The 19,564-nt window shown below is 43.0% G+C and overlaps 2 protein-coding genes across 2 annotated transcripts; both read left to right on the top strand.

The window, feature by feature from the left end:
* Positions 1–5,658: 5,658 nt before the first annotated feature.
* On the top strand, positions 5,659–6,600 carry LOC309401330 (olfactory receptor 10AG1-like; the record flags this gene model as incomplete). Its single annotated transcript, XM_081970397.1, has 1 exon — positions 5,659–6,600. The coding sequence occupies one exon, from the start codon at positions 5,659–5,661 to the stop codon at positions 6,598–6,600; it is 942 nt and encodes a 313-aa protein (XP_081826523.1).
* Positions 6,601–17,494: 10,894 nt separating this feature from the next.
* LOC309401329 (olfactory receptor 10C1-like) lies at positions 17,495–18,430 on the top strand (the record flags this gene model as incomplete). The annotated part of the gene is made up of 1 exon (XM_081970396.1): positions 17,495–18,430. One exon carries the CDS (start codon positions 17,495–17,497, stop codon positions 18,428–18,430), a length of 936 nt encoding a protein of 311 aa, XP_081826522.1.
* Positions 18,431–19,564: the final 1,134 nt, after the last annotated feature.

Here is a 19,564-nt window from a genome sequence, read left to right as displayed (position 1 = left end):
TAGGGGGTGGTACTCATCTCTGTTTCAAAGCTGAAGAGACAACACGGTTCGAAGACATCTTCGTGGTCATGTGGCCTGCATGACTAAATGCCGAAGGCTCACGGAACACTGTTACCTTCCCACCAAAGGTGGTCTCTATTTTTCTACTTACATTTTTACATGCTTTTGAACAATTAGGTTGGCAAAAAGCTTGGACAAGTAAAGGGAGCTCACTCCGTTAGGTGGCTCTAGGGATTTGAACCGCTGAACTGCCAACCTTTCTGATTGACAAACCCATTGTTTTAGTCACTGAACCACCATGTCCTGCTAAGTATATTATTCTGATAGAATTCAGATAAAGGTTACCTGTCAATTTATTGAAAAGGAAGAATGCCAGACTGTTCAAAAAGTCTAAAGAAAAGGGTGGCAAAGGGAAAGAGATAAAGTATCCTTTCAAGAAGTCAGTAGCAATCGGTGTGTGTGTGAATGAAACAATGAGGAAGATGACCAAGTCAGTTGAGATTCTGAAATACAAGAAGGCAATATTCTATAAACACAATTTCTGTGTAGGAAGTTTTAATCTTTTGCTTTCCCAGATCTCACATTTCTTGTGATATTTTTGTCTTTGTTCCATTCCTTTATTTTTGCTGGGAAGATGAATCTGGCTTAGGAGCTTTTAATTTGAGGTGTAGAAATAGGAGTATTGGAGATTTACTACTTTCATGGAAAGGGAGATAAAGGAATATCAGAGAGTATTATTTATTCAAGTATATATACAACTGAGCACTGAATTCAGAGATGGTACCACATAGGAACATTAGATTAATTTTGATTTTTTAAAAAATATTCCTGGATATATTGGTCTTATTAGAATTGCAACAATAATAAACAAATGCTATTCTTTATTATTAAAAAAACCTTTATCCATTTATCATGGATCCATTTATCATTTATATGAGATCAGTGTTTTATTATCCTGTATTGAAATATTAAGGGACGCAGTGGCTCAGTGGCTAAGACGCTGAGTTTGCTGATCAGAAAGGTTGACAGTTCGAATCCCTAGCACCGCCTAACAGAGTGAGTTCCCGGTACTTGTCCCAGCTTCTGCCAACCTAGCAGTTTGAAAGCACATAAAAATGCAAGTAGAAAATAGGGACCACTTTGGTGGGAAGGTAACAACATTCTGTGCACCTTTGCCATTTAGTCATGCTGGCCACATTACCATATGCCCTAGTGGAAGCCTGGGATAGGGTGTCTGCTGGGGCCTTAGATCGCGTTGTGCCTTTGTGGCCTCTGACCCAGTGTCGATCCCGGATGGCTCCCTGGTTTACCGAGGAGCTCCGGGAGATGAAATGCCAGAAAAGACGCCTAGAGAGTGGCTGGAGGGCCAGCCAGTCCGAATCAGATCGAACACTAGTAAGAATTCATATTAAATCCTATTTAGTGGCAATAGAAGCGGCAAAATGACAATATTTTTCCACTCTTATTGCGTCCTCAGATAACTGCCCAGCCGCCCTGTTTAGGGTCACCCGCTCCTTACTTAACCAAGGAACTGGGGAAGACCCCTTGCAGGGTAGGGCTGAAGAATTTGTTCAGTATCTGCAGGATAAAATCTCTCAGATCCGGACAGGCTTGGACTCTGACTGGGTAGATTTGGGCAAGTTGACAGCGATGAATCTTGTGGGGTGCCCCAGGGGTCAGTTCTCTCGCCCCTCCTGTTCAACATATACATGAAACCGCTGGGCGAGATCATCCGTGGTTTTGGGGTATGGTATCATCAATATGCTGATGATACCCAACTTTTTATCTCTACCTCAAACCACCCAAACAATGCCCTCGATGTGATGTCCCGATGCCTGGAGGCTGTGCGGATCTGGATGGGGAGGAACAGGCTCAAGCTCAATCCCTCCAAGACTGAGTGGCTGTGGTTTCCATCATCCCGATTTGTACATCTTGTTCCATCTTTGACGATAGGGGGACAAATTTTAACCCCCTCAGAGAAGGCTCGCAATCTAGGAGTCCTCCTGGATACGCGGCTTAATTTAGAAGAACACCTGACGGCCGTGACCAGGGGGGGCTTTTACCAGGTTCGCCTGGTAAGTCAGTTGCGCCCCTTCCTGGATCGGGTTGCTCTGTGCACAGTCACTCATGCCCTCGTCCTTTCTCGCCTGGACTACTGCAATGCTCTCTACATGGGGCTGCCCTTGAAGAGCACCCGGAGGCTTCAGCTGATCCAGAATGCGGCCGCGCAGGTTGTCATGGGGGTACCTAGGTGCTCCCATGTTACATCCCTTTTAGGCGGCCTGCACTGGTTGCTGGTTGTTTTCCGGGTGCGATTCAAGGTATTAATTATGACCTTTAAAGCGCTCCATGGCTTAGGCCCAGGGTACCTGCGAGACCACCTACTGCCACCAGTAGCCTCCCACCGTCCAGTATGATCCCACAGAGTTGGCCTCTTCAGGGTGCCGTCGGCCAGACAGTGTCGGCTGGTGACCCCCAGGGGGAGAGCCTTCTCTGTGGGAGCGCCTTCCCTCTGGAATGAGCTGCCCCCAGAGCTTCGCATAATCCCTGACCTCCCGTCATTCCGACACGCCCTAAAAAGTTGGCTTTTCCAGCAAGCTGGCCTGGCCTGTTAATTTTAACTCATTTTTAAATGTATTGTCCTATCAATTTGGTTTGTTGTTTTTGGATATGTTTTTAATTTCTTTTTTACTTTTGGGATGTGTTTTTTTTAATGTTGTACGCCACCCTGAGTCCTTTGGGAGAAGGGCAGCATATAAATCCAATAAAAACAAAACAAACAAACCATGGAGATGTCTTTGGATAGCACTGACTCTTCGGCTTTGAAACAGAGATGAGCACTGCCCCCTAGAACCAGGAACAACTAGCACATATGTGCAAGGGGAACCTTGACCTTTTACCTATTGAAATATTTCTTCTTATTCTTCACTGACAAACCTATTGGAGTCCTTTTTTAAAACATTTACAGATGGAGTAATTACAATTTGGGTGACATAACAATTATGCAAGGAGCTAGCTGGTTAGATTTTCCCTTTTGCCACTGGATGCAGAAATCCAGATCTTTCTTGTAAGGTCATTCCAGTTTCAGTAAGAGGTCTAATAAAGTATAAGAGAACTATAAAACTAACATAAAAATAGTTCCTCATTGAAATCTGGGCTAGGGAATCTGGGTTAGATGGAGCAATCAGTAAATCTGAGTATCAATAAAGTAATTAATAAATGGTACTCTGACCTGGCTCCCCTGTGAACTATTCAATTTCTACTAAGTTGATAAAACTGCTATCATAGCAACAGCAATATGTACTCTTAAAACTACAAAAGCCAGGACTGATTTGCTTATAATTTCAATTTTTCACGTATCATAGGAGATTCTAGATGAATCACCAGAGGTAACCCAACAATGTGAATATTTAATTATAAACAAACTATACTATTTGAGATCCACATCATGTGAGCATCAGGTGATATGGAAGAAAAGGGAAAGGAATTGAAATAAAATTGAACTTCCTGAAGCTCAAGGAAGAGGAGTAATATTAAAATCAGCCCCAAAAGTTTTCACACAGTTGTTGATTCCATGGCAGGACTTTAGGCACCCTTGAGATGCACCCGAAGGCTGCAGCTGGTCCAGAATGCGGCCGCACGGGCAGTTTTGGGAGCCGCTAGGTACTCCCATGTAACACCTCTCCTGCGTGGGCTGCACTGGCTACCTGTGGCTTTTCGGGTGCGTTTCAAGGTGCTGATCATCATCTTTAAAGCGCTCCATGGCACAGGACCTAGGTATTTGCGGGATCGCATCCTGCCCCATACATCCCTTCGGCCGATCCGCTCACACAGAGAGGGACTTCTCCGGGTGCCGTCCACTAGGCTATGCCAGCGGGCGACACCCAGGGGAAGGGCCTTCTCTGTGATGGGCCTGACCCTCTGGAATGACCTTCCCCCTGATATCAGAACAACTAGAGATCTTCGCTCCTACCGCAGGAAGCTAAAAACACACCTGTTCAATTTAGCTGGCCTGGCCTAATTCCAGCTCTCCCACCCCAAGCCTGTATTTTTAAATTCGATGGGTTGGTTTTAGGTCGTGTTTTAATTTTTAACAATTTGTACAGGGCTCTAGGTTTAATTTGGTTTTAAGAGTATTTATTATGTATATGGTTTTTTAATGTGGTTCCTGTACACCGCCTCGAGTCCCTTCGGGGAGAGGGGGCGGTCTATAAATCAAATAAACTTGAACTTGAACTTGAATATCTATTATGCCATTGTAATAATCTTTTGAACTAAATTCCCTATATGAGTGAGTTAGCACAGCAAATGGTTAGAGAGTCATGGGAAATATCCCGTATCCTCTGGGTTTCTTAACTCAGCTGTAGGGAATGCTTTTCCCTTGGTCCAGGTTGTCTTCTGGTATTAATTTACCAGATCCCCAGGATGAAACCTTTGATGTTTCATGAGATGTTGTTAGAGAAAGAATTCTCCAGTCTCTCTGGAATTTTGGAACCTCTAGGAGTCCAGGGGCTTCTTCAAATTTGGTAATATTAGCTCCACTAAACAGCCTACAGTATTTCATTTTTTTTCCTGAGGAAGAAATGCATAAAGACTCATTTATGGCAGTAGAATTTTCAAGACCTTGAATTACCAATGAATATTACAGCATGTGGCTCGTTCCTTAAGAAGAAATATTATCTCTATAAAAAACCACCAGAAAACCATTCACAAAGTAAGACTGAAATCTCATAATTTATCAAGGTCAGATTTGGTGGGATGGTTCCGGCAGATAGACAACTTCATAGAAAGAAGTTTTATTTTTGATTAATAGTCTGAGGAATATTAAGATAATTTTATCATCAGCAATGTACTTATAAAAAGTTTTTATTTCAAGGAAACTCGGTAACAGCTTTCATTCTTACAATGATCAGAATCTCTGAAATAATGAAGAATTAAACAAAGATGTGTCACCTTGAAATCAAATCTGTGCCCTCAAACTCAAACTATTTAAATTCTGAACATTGGAAATTCTGACAATTTCTGAAAAAAAAGAGAATGACTGTGTGATTCATTAAAATGATATAATTGCAAAAAAAAAATGTGTAGGGCACTAAATTTAAATCATCAGTCTCCAATTTTCAATAACGACCCAGTTGACTTCTTTTGAGTAAATGTGAGGGATGCAGGATATAGATATCTATTATTAAAAGGCTATTAATTGTTAACAGCTGCTAAAATTGATTGATCAATTAGTTGCTATCAAATCAGTGTTGACTCTAAATTGTCTGCTTAATGATCTATCCCTAATCTGGTCCATTAGGTTTTCCAAGGATGCATTTATTGTCACTGCAATTTAGGCTATGTAACTTGCTGATTGTTTCCCTCTTCTCTTTCCTTCTACCTTTCACAGCAACAAAGCTTTTTCCAGAAACCTATTTCTTCCCATAATATGTCCAAGATAAATTAGTTTAAATCTGATGATTTGTGTCTCAAGAACTCTGGCTTGACATGTTTTATTAGGTCCACTTGGTTATTTTCTAGTCTATCCATGATATTCTTCAAAACCAATGTTCAAACTTCCCATTCTTATTCTTCAAAGCTGAAATTGCTAAAAGAGGAATGTAATGCTTATGTCAGATTCATCTTGCTTCCTTAGGCTTCAACCTGGACAATACTATGAAGAAAGACAACCAGTCCTGTTTGACTGAGATGATCTTGATAGGTTTCTCAGATTTCAAGACAATACAAGAGGTTTTATTTTCCCTGGTTCTAATATTTTACTTCATAGCCTTGATGGGCAACAGCCTGGTTTTGATCCTCACTATTTTAAGCCCTACCCTCCACACCCCAATGTACTTCTTCCTCTGGAACTTGTCTTTTTTGGAAATCGGCTATACCTCCTCCATCAGTCCAAAGATGCTAATGAACTTATTATCAGAGAATCAGACTATATCCTTTTGGGGCTGTGGATGTCAAATGTGTTTCTTTGTTCTTTTTAGTGTCACTGAATGTTGTCTTCTTTGTGTCATGGCATATGACCGCTATGTTGCCATTTGCAAACCTTTGCAATACCCATATGTCATGAACTACAGGGAATGTGTTAATTTTGTTGCTGTATCATGGGTCTTTGGGATTTTGATGGGTTTGGGGCAATCTGTTTCAATCTTCACCCTTCCATTCTGCAGGTTGAATAGAATCAGCCATTTCTTCTGTGATATTATGCCTGTTTTAAGACTGACTTCCACTGATACTTACAAAAATGAAGTGGCCAATGCCATACTAACCATGGTGTTTGCCCTGGTACCCCTTTTGTTCATCCTTTTTTCCTACATCCTCATCATCTCTACTATCCTCATGATGCCAGTGGCTAAGAACAGGCAGAAAGCATTTTCCACTTGTTCCTCACATCTCACTGTTGTTCTTCTCTACTATGGAACAATCACTGCAGCCTACATTCATCCCAACTCAGCAAATTCTCAGGACAATAACAGGTTCCTTGCCCTACTCTACACAGTAGTGACCCCAAGCTTGAACCCCATCATTTACAGCCTGAGGAATAAAGAGATAAAAGCTGCTTTCAAGAAAACAGTAGAAAAGTTATGTGTCTTCCTTAGGTAAAAATCCAGTTATTTCAGTTGGTTTCATCCTTTCATAGGGTGACTTTTCTTGTGCACATATTTATGGATAGAAGCAATTCTAGAAAATAACAGTAGTCATTGTTATCTTTAGAAGTACACAGAGATGGGGCTAGATTTATTCAAGAAAAAGGGGAGAGCCATGTCAGGATACCTAAATTTATTATTTTGATACAATCTAAGAAAAGGATTGGCAGGTTCCTTACAAGGAAGGCTGTCACTGTCATAACAAATTGGTAGGTTCCTTACAAGGAAGGCTGTCACTGTCATAACAAGTTCAGGTTCATATGAGGAGACTGACAATTAGCATTCAGTTCCAGTGTTGCTGCCTGATTAGCAAACAAAGGAGATGGGGCCATCCGGTAACCAATAGGCACAGCTGCTGCCGGTGTCTGAAAATGAGGATATATTGCTTCCCAGTGCAAGAATTCACCATGCAGAGAGCAGAGCAGAGCAGAGCAGAGCAGAGCAGATCAAACACATTCTGTAAGGCTCCATGCAAGAAAAGAACTTCGCCCTTCCAAATGAGTAACATTGACCTGGATGACTGCGAATATCCATGGACATTGGAATTGCTTCTGTTTAAGAATAGCAAGCTCCAGTCTTGCCAACAATGAGTAACATTGGGATTTACCCTTCCAAATGAGTAACATTGACCTGGATGACTGAGAATATCCATGGACATTGGAATTGCTTCTGTTTAAGAATAGCAAGCTCCAGTCTTGCCAACAATGAGTAACATTGGGATTCACCCTTCCAAATGAGTAACATTGACCTGGATGACTGAGAATATCCATGGACATTGGAATTGCTTCTGTTTAAGAATAGCAAGCTCCAGTCTTGCCAACAATGAGTAACATTGGGATTCACCCTTCCAAATGAGTAACATTGACCTGGATGACTGAGAATATCCATGGACATTGGAATTGCTTCTGTTTAAGAATAGCAAGCTCCAGTCTTGCCAACAATGAGTAACATTGGGATTCACCCTTCCAAATGAGTAACATTGACCTGGATGACTGAGAATATCCATGGACATTGGAATTGCTTCTGTTTAAGAATAGCAAGCTCCAGTCTCTCTGTTAGCCACAATTGTTGGTTTACCTAGACTCTGTGTGCCTTGTCTCCCAACGTGAAACCTCAGGACTTTGACTCTGACTCTTTGAACTGGCTGATGAACCTTCTATATTTGGACCCTTGGACTTTTTGACAAGTTTTGTGCCTACTATTTTGGAACTCCCCCAAGGCAAACTTTTTTTCCATTCAAGTTTTTTTTCTTTTTAAATACAAATGATACATATGATAGGAACAAAGAGTTGTCCGGTTTTTTCTTTTACATCCTCTCATTCACATAGTCCTTTTTATATCATAGTTTCCTTCTCACTTTCAATTATTCTCTTCCATTATTTTTCATCTTTATGATTATTTTTTCTTAATACATAAACAATATCTTCAATTGTCCCTTCAAAGTTACACCAAATTATCATTTCTTATTTTCTCCATTGGTATATTTTACTATAAACAGCATACATTATCTAATTCAATTTAAACATAGACAGCATTTCTTTCAATTTTTTTCTACAATTAACAATATACTATCATTTCCTTATTTCTTAATTAGTTACACCACAATAACAATCTTACTACTACTCTCTTTAGTCTACTAATGTAACTCTTTCCCCCTTTCTTCCCCTTTTAACAATTTTCACTTGGGCCTCAAAAAAATCCAGTTTTAATTTCCCCCCTTCTTCTCCCCCTTTCCCCTAACTTCTTTTTCTTTTTCCTAATTTTTATTATTGTATCTTTTCTTCAGAGTATTTATTTTTATTATTCTAGTAACTTTTCCCAGCGTTTTCCCTATTCTCCTTACTATTTTGTGATTCCTTTTTTGGGATGTCAGGGTGGAAATTCAGCCCTGTTCTCCTCCTGGGATAATTGTATTTAATGAGGGATGAACCGTGGTTTTTCCTTGAAGTATACTTTATAATTAAGAAAAATAAACCCAATATATATTCTAAGAAATACATTTTATTGTAAAGAAAATGAAAACAAAACTTACTATCCAATGATTAAATTTTGGCAGCGTTCCTGCCTACCTTCTTGGCAGGTGAACAAAGAAGCAATAATGATGTGGGAAAGAATGTGGACATGCGTAGTGAGCTTAGTGATAAGAGTCAGATCAGTCTACCATATGTCTTAGAGTTTAAGCACAGCTGGCAAACAAAAAGCAAAGTGACATGGGAGAACTCCTTTCTCTGCTTTTTCTTTGTGACTGTATATCCCAGTGAAATCTTCTATCTGCATTTTTATTTTCAATTCTTCTTTTTCTCATCTTATCTTCCTCATTTGTACTCCCTCTCCTAAGGAAAACTTATTGGCCTTTGGGGGACTTGTGTCTCTGTTTAGACTTAAACTTAGAGAGAGCTTGGGAAAAATTCCATGGATGACAATCCTCAAGGGGAAAACAACTCAAGAAGCTTGGGAAATTTTGAAAAATGAGATTACAAAAGCCCAGTCTAGCACAATACCAATGAAGAAGAAAAACAACAGCTCCCAAAAGAAACCAGCATGGCTGCATAAAGAACTCTCTGACAAATTGAAAGACAAAAAAGATAAGTACAAAAAGTGGAAAGGGGGGGACATAACTAAGGCAGAATATCAGCAAATAGCCCAAGCATGTAAAGATGAAGTGAGGAAAGCTAAGGCTCACAATGAAGAAAGGCTTGCCACAAAAGTAAAAAATAACAAAAAAAAAGCTTCTTCCTAAAAACAAGAAAAGAGTTAAGGAAACAATTGGTCCATTGCTGGGAGAAAGTGGCAAGAAGGTGACAAGCAACAGGGAGAAAGCAGAACTATTTAACTCATGTTTTGCATCTGTCTTTACACAAAGGGATAAAACAGTCCAACCTATCAAAAACAGCACCACAAAAATCAGATTAGGAACACAAGTTGAAATAGTGAAGAAAATGGTAAGTGAGCACCTGTCTACCCTAGACGAGTGCAAATCACCAGGACCGGATGGATTACACCCCAGGATTCTGAAGGAACTGGCAGACGAGATTTCAGAACCACTGAACTATATCTTTCAGAGATCCTGGAGCACCGGGGAACTACCAGAGGACTGGAAAAGAGCAGATGTGGTTCCCATCTTCAAAAAAGGGAAAAAAAACAGATCCAGGAAACTACAGATCTATCAGCCTGACCTCAAAACCAGGAAAGATTCTGGAAAAGATAATCAAGCAACGAATTTGCGAACACCTAGAAGCAAACAAAGTAATAGCCAAAAGTCAACATGGATTTGTCAAAAACAGATCATGCCAGACTAATCTTATTGCATTCTTTGATAACGTGACAAAATTAGTGGACCAGAGGAATGCCGTTGATATAGTTTGTTTGGACTTCAGTAAGGCTTTTGATAAGGTAGACCATAACCTACTACTAGATAAAGTAGAAGAATGTGGGTTGGACAGCATCACCACCAGATGGATTTGTAACTGGGTGACCAACTGCACTCAACGTGTAGTCCTCAATGGAACTGCATCTACATGGAGAGAAGTATGCAGTGGAGTACCCCAAGGCTCTGTTTGGGCCCAATACTCTTCAACATCTTCATCAATGATTTGGATGAAGGAATAAATGGGGAACTCATCAAATTTGCAGATGACACCAAGCTGACAAGAATAGCCAACACTCAGAAGATAGGCTAAAGATACAGAAGGATCTTGACAAACTTGAATATTGGGCACTATCTAATAAAATGAAATTCAATGGTGAAAAGAGTAAGGTTCTACATTTAGGCAACAAAAACGAAATGCACAGGTACAGTATAGGTGGTACCTTGCTCAACAGTAGTAACTGTGAAAGGGATCTTGGAGTCCTAGTGGACAGCCATTTAAATATGAACCAGCAGTGTGCAGCAGCTGCCAAAGAAGCCAACACAGTTCTAGGCTGCATCAACAAAGGGATAGAATCAAGATCATGTGAAGTGTTAATACCACTTTATAATGCCTTGGTAAGGCCACACTTGGAATACTGCATTCAGTTTTGGTCACCACAATGTAGAAAAGATGTGGAGACTCTAGAAAGAGTTTAGAGAAGAGCAACAAAGATGATTAGGGGACTGGAGACTAAAACATATAAAGAACAGTTGCAGGATCTGGGTATGTCTAGTTTAATAGAAAGAAGGACTAGGGAAGACATGATAGCAGTGTTCCAATATCTCAGGGGTTGCCACAAAGAAGAGGGAGTCAAACTATTCTCCAAGGCACCTGAGGATAGAACAAGAAGCAATGGGTGGAAACTAATCAAAGAGAGAAGCAACTTAGAACTGAGGAAAAACTTCCTGACAGTTAGAACAATTAATCAGTGGAACAGCTTGCCTCCAGAAGTTGTGAATGCCCCAACACTTGAAGTCTTTAAGAAGATGTTGGATAGCCATTTGTCTGAAATGGTATAGGATTTCCTGCCTAGGCAGGGGGTTGGACTAGAAGACCTCCAAGGTTCCTTCCAACTCTGCTATTGTATTGTATTGTATTGCTGTGAACATGCATGTTGTTAAGATCATGTTTCCTTTGCCACTTATTTATTTACTTCACAAAGTTAACCTCCCTGGTATTAAAACTAGGCCTCTTCCTCTCCAACACTAGATAATCAGGAATTAACACCAAACAAACAATCAAGTAAAAAAAAGAAACACCAATACCCTGATCAAGGAACTATTATGGAGAAAACTGCATCTCCACCAACATTGGCAGGGGAAGCTACTGTGTATAAATAGGGAATAAACCTCACATTCACTAGCTCTTATGATATAACCTAGTTGGGTAATAAAACTTCTGCGAGCAATGCCGAAGGTCAGAGAGCCACAAGTACCCCAAACTATCTATTATATATTCTCTTCTATTGGAACTGGTGAACAGTTAGGCTCTTTTCACTTTCTTGTTCCAAAGGATGTAGACCTGTAGTTGTCAACTTTTTTTTTGGGGGGGGGCATGCTCCACCTAACCATCTTTAAAATCCTGATGCCCCTCCCCCCCGTGACATATAATAATAATAAATATTTATTTCTTAGCCGCACCCTCTCCGGAAGGACTCGGGGCGGCGTACAACAAAACATAGGAAATAAATATATCGACATACATATAACAAAACATATACCAAGACATATATACGACATATACAAGGAGGAGGTGAACTGATAGATAAAAACAAGTAAAAACACAATGTTTAAAAACCCCTAAATAAATTGAATGCAATTAAAATACCCCAAATAAAAAACCCGTCAGGAGCGATATAGTTGGATCAAAGTTGAGCCAGGCCAGCAACTTGAAAAAGGTGGGTCTTGAGCTTTACACGAAAGGAGCGGAGGTCAGAGGTATTCCTAATATCCGGGGGGAGGTCATTCCACAGGGCTGGGCCCGCCACAGAGAAGGCTCTACTCCTAGGCGCCGCCCCTCGACACTGTCTGGTGGACGGCACCTGGAGGAGGCCCTCTCTGTGCGAGCGGATTGGTCGCAGGGATGTATGGGGCAGAATACGATCCCGCAAGTAACTAGGTCCTAAGCCATGGAGCGCTTTAAAGATTGTTATCAAAACCTTGAAACGCACCCGATAGACCACAGGAAGCCAGTGCAGCTCGCGCAGGAATGGTGTCACATGGGAGTACCTAGTACTCCCCATAATTACCCACGCGGCTGCGTTCTGGACCAACTGTAGCCTCCGGGTGCATTTCAAGGGAAGCCCCATGTAGAGAGCGTTACAGTAGTCCAAGCGAGACGTCACCAGCGCATGAGTGACTGTGCGTAAGGCGTCCCGGTCCAGTAGGGGGCGCAATTGGCGCACCAGGCGAACCTGGTGGAACGCCCCCCTTGCCACGGCTGTCACATGGTCATCCATGGACAGCCGGGCATCCAGGAGGACGCCCAAATTGCGCGCCCGCTCCACAGGGGCAAGTTGAATGCCCCCGATGGCCAATGATGGAATTAATTGGCTGAACCGGGGAGCCGGTACCCACAGCCACTCCGTCTTGGAGGGGTTGAGTTTGAGTCGGTTGTCATCCATCCAGATCCGTACGGCTTCCACACACCGGGACATCACTTCGATGGCCTCGTTGGGGTGGTTCGGGGTGGAAAAGTACAGCTGAGTATCATCAGCGTACAGATGGTATCCCACCCCGAAACCACGGATGATCTCACCCAGCGGCTTCATATATGTGTTGAACAGGAGTGGTGAGAGGACCGACCCCTGTGGCACCCCACAAGTAAGGGGGCGTAGGGTCGACCTCTCCTCCCCTGCCAACACACGCTGCGTCCGGCCAGAAAGGTAGGAGCCGAACCACCGCAAAACGGTGCCCCGGACCCCCAACCCCTCCAGCCGGCGCAGCAGGATACCATGGTCGATGGTATCAAAAGCCGCCGAGAGGTCTAATAGGACCAGGATAGAGGAACAACCTCTATCTCTGGCCCTCCAGAGATCATCCACCAACGCGACCAAGGCCGTCTCCGTGCTGTGACCGGGGCGGAAGCCGGACTGGCGCGGGTCTAGATAATCATTTTCCTCCAGATGCCGTGGAAACTGGTAGGCCACCACACTCTCTACAACCTTCGCCAAAAAGGGAAGGTTGGAGACAGGACGATAATTGGCCAGCTCCAAAGGATCCAGGGAAGGCTTCTTGAGCAAGGGTCTCACCACCGCCTCTTTCAAGGCGTCCGGGAGAGACCCCTCGCTCAGCGAGGCGTTCACTAGGTCCAGGAGCCAGTCTCGTGTAACCTCCCAGGATGCCAGTACAAGCCAGGAAGGGCACGGGTCCAATAAACATGTGGTGGGTCGCAGTCGTCCACGCATTCTGTCCAAATCCTCGATGGCAACCAAGTCAAACTCCTCCCAGGTCGATTCCTCAAGACTCGCCACGGACGTCTCCATTGGACCACTAACAGGGACCCAATCCTTCCGAATTTGAGCGATTTTATTCTGCAGATATTTCCCAAATTCCTCTGCTCTGCCCTGTAGAGGGGCCTCCCGCGGCCTCTGAAACAAGAGGGAGCGGGACACCCGAAACAGGGTGGCAGGGCGGTTCTCTGCGGATGCAATGAGAGTGGCACAATATTGTTTTTGGCCACTCTCAATGCCACAAGGTACGTCCTTAAATGGGCTCGTGCCTGTGTTCGATCAAGTTCGGAACGAGAGGATCTCCAACGACTCTCTAGACGTCTCTTGTGGCATTTCATCACCCTCAGCTCCTCGGTAAACCAAGGGGCCAGGGTGGATCGTTGCCGCCGGAGAGGCCGCAAAGGCGCCACCCGGTTCAAGGCCCCGGAAGTCGCATTATTCCACGCGACCACCAGGTCCTCTACCCGAGGGCGGGTCAGGGCTGCAGGAGGTGGCCCAAGCTCCGTCTGGAACCTATCTGGTTCCATCAGGCGCCTGGGGCGGAACCATCTAGTGCTTTCCGGTTCCGCCTCCCCGCAGCGGGAGGTAGCACCAGGGAAGTCAAGACGAAGGAGTGAGTGATCTGACCATGACAGGGGAGTGATGGTTAAGTCCCCTCCTCCCAGATCACTCAACCACTGGCCAGAGACAAAAACGAGGTCCAGAGTGTGTCCTCCCTCGTGTGTCGGGCCCTGAATCATTTGAGTCAGGTCCATGGCTGTCATGGAAGCCATGAACTCCCGAACCCCCTCTGATGCTTCTCCCATCGATGGCAGGTTAAAATCCCCCATCACTAAAAGTTTGGGGGTCTCAACCGCCACCGATGCGATCAGCTCGAGGAGTTCAGGCAGGGCCGCTGATGTATAGCGAGGAGCCAGGTATACTATCAGCAGGCCCAACTGTCTCCCAGGGCGCCATTTCACAACAAGGGATTCACATCCGGACGTCTGTGGCGCAGTAGACTCCCTCGGCTCTAAGTCCTCCCGAATAATTACTGCCACCCCACCGCCCCTTCCCTGGGCCCGGGGCTGATGAAATGCTCGGTAGCCTGGTGGGCACATTTCCACGAGGGGAAGACCTCCCTCGTGGCCCAACCAGGTCTCCGTTATTCCCGCGAGGTCCGGCTCCCCCTCTAAAATTAGATCGTGAATGAGGGGGGCCTTGTGAACAACGGACCTCGCATTGCATAACAACAGCCTCAGGCCCTGGGTCTGTAACTCTTGACCACCTAGACCGCGGGGATTGGTACAAGCGACCGGGTGTAACCAGCAACCACGGTCTCCCAACCGACTATAAGTTCTTAATCTGTCCTCGTATCTGCCCCTCCCTGCGACCGTTGGAATTAAAGAGCCCTGTATAGGAATGATATCCTCCCCCTCCTCCTCCCTTCCGCTCCTTCTGCTCACGACCACACCTGGAGGCCCAGCTCTCACATCGCTCCTGATCTGACCCACCCGCCCCCGCCCCCCCACCCTGGAGCCCCCTAAAAAGGATAGAAAACATTTCATTAAAAACCCCCTAAGTTTGCGCTTCCTCCACCTCTCTGGGTTCACAAACCCGTCATCAAGGTGGGCCCCGGAGGGGGCAAAGGGCCATGCCTGCGAGAGGGGGGATTCCCGCAGCTGGAGCAAGTCCGACCTCGAATACGTAATGGTAAAAAGCTATGACAAAGTCAGGGTGCTGTTGATGTTAAAATCAATAAGCCAGGATCTAATGGGAGGAAAGAAATGTCCACGATCACAACTAGGTGGGAAGATCTTATGTTGGCCAGGTGATCGGTTGGAAGATGGATCGGTTGGATCGTTGGATCGGTTGGAAGATGGATCGGTATAATTCTTACTTTACTCAAAAAGTGAACTGTTCACTCGGAGAAAGCCTAAAAGGCCATTAATTTGGCTTAAACAAGGTTCAAATTGCTCCTATTAAAAATCAAATTGCCGCCCTGTGAGGCATGGACCCTACATTAGGAACCACTGATGTAGATCAAAGGATTAAACATGGGAATAATAATTCCACACAACATGCTCTTCAGCATGTTCAATTCTGAATGGCTCAAGGTTGACTTCCATCCTTCCAAGGTCAGTAAAATGAAGACCCAGATTGTTGGGGACAATATGCGCACTCTGTAAACTGCTTAGAGAGGAGCACAGTGAAGGTATATAAGTCTAAGTGCTATTGTTATTTACACCACTCAGGTGACGTTGACTACACAGCTAAACTTCCAGATGGCCTTAACCACTCACGAAAAGAATGCAAATGACCAGCTGTCTGCAAAGAGTATAAATCCTTTCATTCCCCACCATCCAGTCAGAGCTGAAGAATCTTCTTGGATCGGAAGCAAAAAGTCTCCAAAAAATCCCCCAGGAAGTCCAGGATGTCTTTTGTTTGTCTTATGTGTATTTTTATCTGCTTGATTGTACGCCGCCCCGAGTCCTTCGGGAGAGGGGTGCGGCTAATCAAATAAAATTATTATTATTATTATTATTATTTTGGAAAAGCACTTTTGGGATTCTAAATTGTGTCTTCTCCAAAATGGTTCAGGGCAAAGAACATCAAGGGACTGAAGACTACTCTCTATTGGTGTCTCATTTTGTCCCTAAGGGGATGTTTTTTAATGTTTAGGATTTAACTGATTAACTATGGAGAATGTTCTTATGGATATTTATTATTACCTTGATTTATAACGTAAGCACCTGGAATATTGGTTAGATGAACAGCCTTTAAAATTTAGATGACTTCAACATATCATAATATGTCTGTCCTAAGATTTTCTATGTGGTTATTGATCCCCATGACACAGGACATTATAAATTATGCCACTGGTGGGCTTTATTTCTGGGGTCACAATTTGTGTAAGACCAGCCACATGGCAAATGATCAGGTAGACAAGGTAATTGTAAGCCAAAATATCCAGTATTTGAGGCCACCAGATTTCCTTACTTTGCTGTAAGCAAGATGTTCCCCAAGATCCAGGTTTTCCTCTGGTATTTCATTTACCAAATCCCCAGGTAGTGCTTCTGTTCTGAGACCTTGTTAGAGAAAAAGTCCTCCAATTTCTCTGGGATTTCAGATCTTCCAGAAATTTGAATAAATATCTCTCTTCTGTTCAATCCTGTCTGATTCTCAGAGTCTGCATGGACAAGCCTGTGCTGTTTTCTTGGCAAGGTTTTGCCACAAGATTAATACCTCATATTTTATCAAAGATTATATTAGGTGGTTTGATTCCTTACATGCTCAAGATAAGAAAATTTGCTTTTAAATGAGTGAAATATTACAAGACTTTTATTTTCAACGATTGTGCATTGTTCTTTTGAACATGGGAAAAATGCTGACTGATATTTCAACATGTTTTGATGCTCTGTTTAAATAGAAAAAGAGGTCTTTATCTAGTAGGAATGGCTGATCACTGACGGCAAACAATGGGTACAAATTGCATTTAATGGAATATTGAGCTGCTTTTAAAAATCTAAATCAGTTTTCTCCAATACTCCATCTACTCCAGGATTCAGCATTTCCAGTCAGAATCTCCATAAACAATGTAAAATTTGGAGTGAAACAAACCAACAAACAAAAGAAAATGTAAATGAGTGGCACCTTCAATTAAATATGCACTATTAACTCAAAGAAGATCGATTTTAAAGTCTTAAGATTGACAATTTTGACAAATTACTTCTGAGAAAGGATCCTGGAATGGTTTACATGATTCATAAGGATGAAATGATCGCATCCAAAATGGACACTGCTAAATTAAAATTGTAATTTTCCTTTTGTAGAGAACATCATCCAAGTTACCATTTCTGAAGAAAGAGCTAAAGGAAGGAAACTAAAGGAAGCAATATATAGGTCTCCAATGTGACAAACCCATTATATTGTTAGTAATTCTAAAGAATAATTGTTGAATTCATTGTTTAATGTTCCTCTTGTTTTTAGCCTTTGGCCTGGAGGAAACAATGAAAAAAATCAATCAGTCTTGTCTCACTGAGATTGTCCTTCTAGGTTTCTCAGATTTCCAGTCTATGCGAGAACTTCTCTTCTGCTTGGCACTAATATTCTATGTTATGGCTTTGGTAGGCAATGGTCTGATTTTGATCCTCATCATTCTCAATTCTACCCTTCACACCCCAATGTACTTCTTCCTCTGGAACTTGTCCTTTTTGGAAATTGGCTACACCTCCTCCATCAGCCCAAAGATGCTAGTGAACCTATTATCAGGGAAACAAACGATATCCTTTTGGGGCTGTGGATGTCAAATGTGTTTTTTCCTTCTCTTCGGTGTCACTGAGTGTTGTCTTCTTTGTGCCATGGCATATGACCGCTATGTTGCCATTTGCAAACCCTTGCAATACCCATACATCATGAACTTCAGGGAGTGTGCTACGCTTGCTGCTACCTCGTGGACCATTGGTATTTCTTTAGGTTTGGGGCATTCAATTTCAATCTTTACCCTTCCCTTCTGTGGGTCAAACAGAATCAGCCATTTCTTCTGTGATCTTATGCCTGTTCTGAGACTGGCATCCAGCAATACTAATAAAAATGAGGTGGCCATTGCTGTTTTAACAGTGGTAGTTGACTTGACACCCTTTTTGCTCATCCTTGTTTCTTACATCCTCATTATCTTCACTATTCTCAGAATGCCAGTGGCCAAGAACAGGCGCAAAGCATTTTCCACTTGTTCCTCACATCTCACTGTTGTCTTCATTTTCTACGGAACTGTCATTTTTACTTACATTCGTCCAAATTCGGAATATTCTGTGGACACTAACAGATTTCTTGCCCTGCTCTACACAGTAGTGACACCAAGTTTGAACCCCATCATTTACAGCTTGAGGAACAAAGAGATAAAAGTTGCCTTCGTGAAATTAGTAACCAAGAAGCAGTCTTACTGAGGTAATCATTAAATTGTTTCAGTTGGTTTTGTCATTTCATTAGATTAGAATTTTGTCACGTGTATGTATGGGTAGAATAAAGCTTAGAAGATACCAGAGCTGTGGAATAACTCTGGAATAACCTTAAGATGGAAACAGATTTATTCAAATTAAGGAGAGAACCCTGACAGGAAATATAACTTGATTGTTCTGGTGGTGTGTAAGTAAAGAATTCTCTAGCCATTTCTTTACAAGGAAGGCTGCTAGACAGCTTGAAAAATGTAGAGGGGAAAAAGGGTGAGAGGAAGGAGGAGATAGTGTTTAGACCTGAAGGACTGAGGTAAGCAACACAAAGCTTGAGATCATCCAGAACAATCCACCGATATCAACATCCTCTCCCATTGAGGAACTGATAACACTTTGTCCATTGCAAGTGTAAAGTATTGTTTTTAAATTGTGCTTGGACTACTTAAAGTCCAGCTTGAGGAGATCATGTCAGGGACGTGCAGTCAGGGGAGGCAGGGGAGACAGAGCCTCACCTCTCATCATGAAATAATATATAATATATAATAATAAATTATAATATATATTTCCTCCCATCCCTTTCACCCGGTTCCCGCTAAGCTTCGGTAAGGAGAAGAGCTTTTGGGGAGTGAAGAGGAAGAGGAGAGAGGAGGAGGAGGAGGTGCGCGCGCAGGGTTGTGCCAGCTGGGCAACCGGCGGAGGCAGGAGGGTTCATGGAAGCGCCAATAACCTTCCTGCCTCTGCTGTACTTTGCGCGCTCCTCGCAACTGCAATAGACGTCCAGAAGTGGCAGGGGCTGGATTTTATCTGGGCATCACATCCAAAAATTGCACCGAGTGTCTCATTCTGTGCCATACACAACTTTTCAATGACAGCCACATGTAGTAGTAGTAATGTAATAGTAATGTAATTACCACATTGTGGTAATTCAGCTGGGAAGATACTAAAACTTGGGTGATCATGGATGGTGCCTCTTAAACCAGCAATGACTGCAAATAGTATATAATACAGGTAGTCCTCAACTTACAACAGTTCATTTGGTGACCATTCAAATTTACAACAGTACTAAAAATGTGACTTATGATCATGAGCCATGATGGGACAGTGGTTAGAGTGCAGTACTGAAGGCTA

Source organism: Natrix helvetica (genome assembly GCF_964273705.1).
Source record: "Natrix helvetica genome assembly, chromosome: Z".
Lineage (NCBI taxonomy): Eukaryota > Metazoa > Chordata > Lepidosauria > Squamata > Natricidae > Natrix > Natrix helvetica.
The sequence above is the reverse complement of the archived record's forward strand: the minus strand, read 5'-3'. Positions and strand labels throughout refer to the sequence as shown.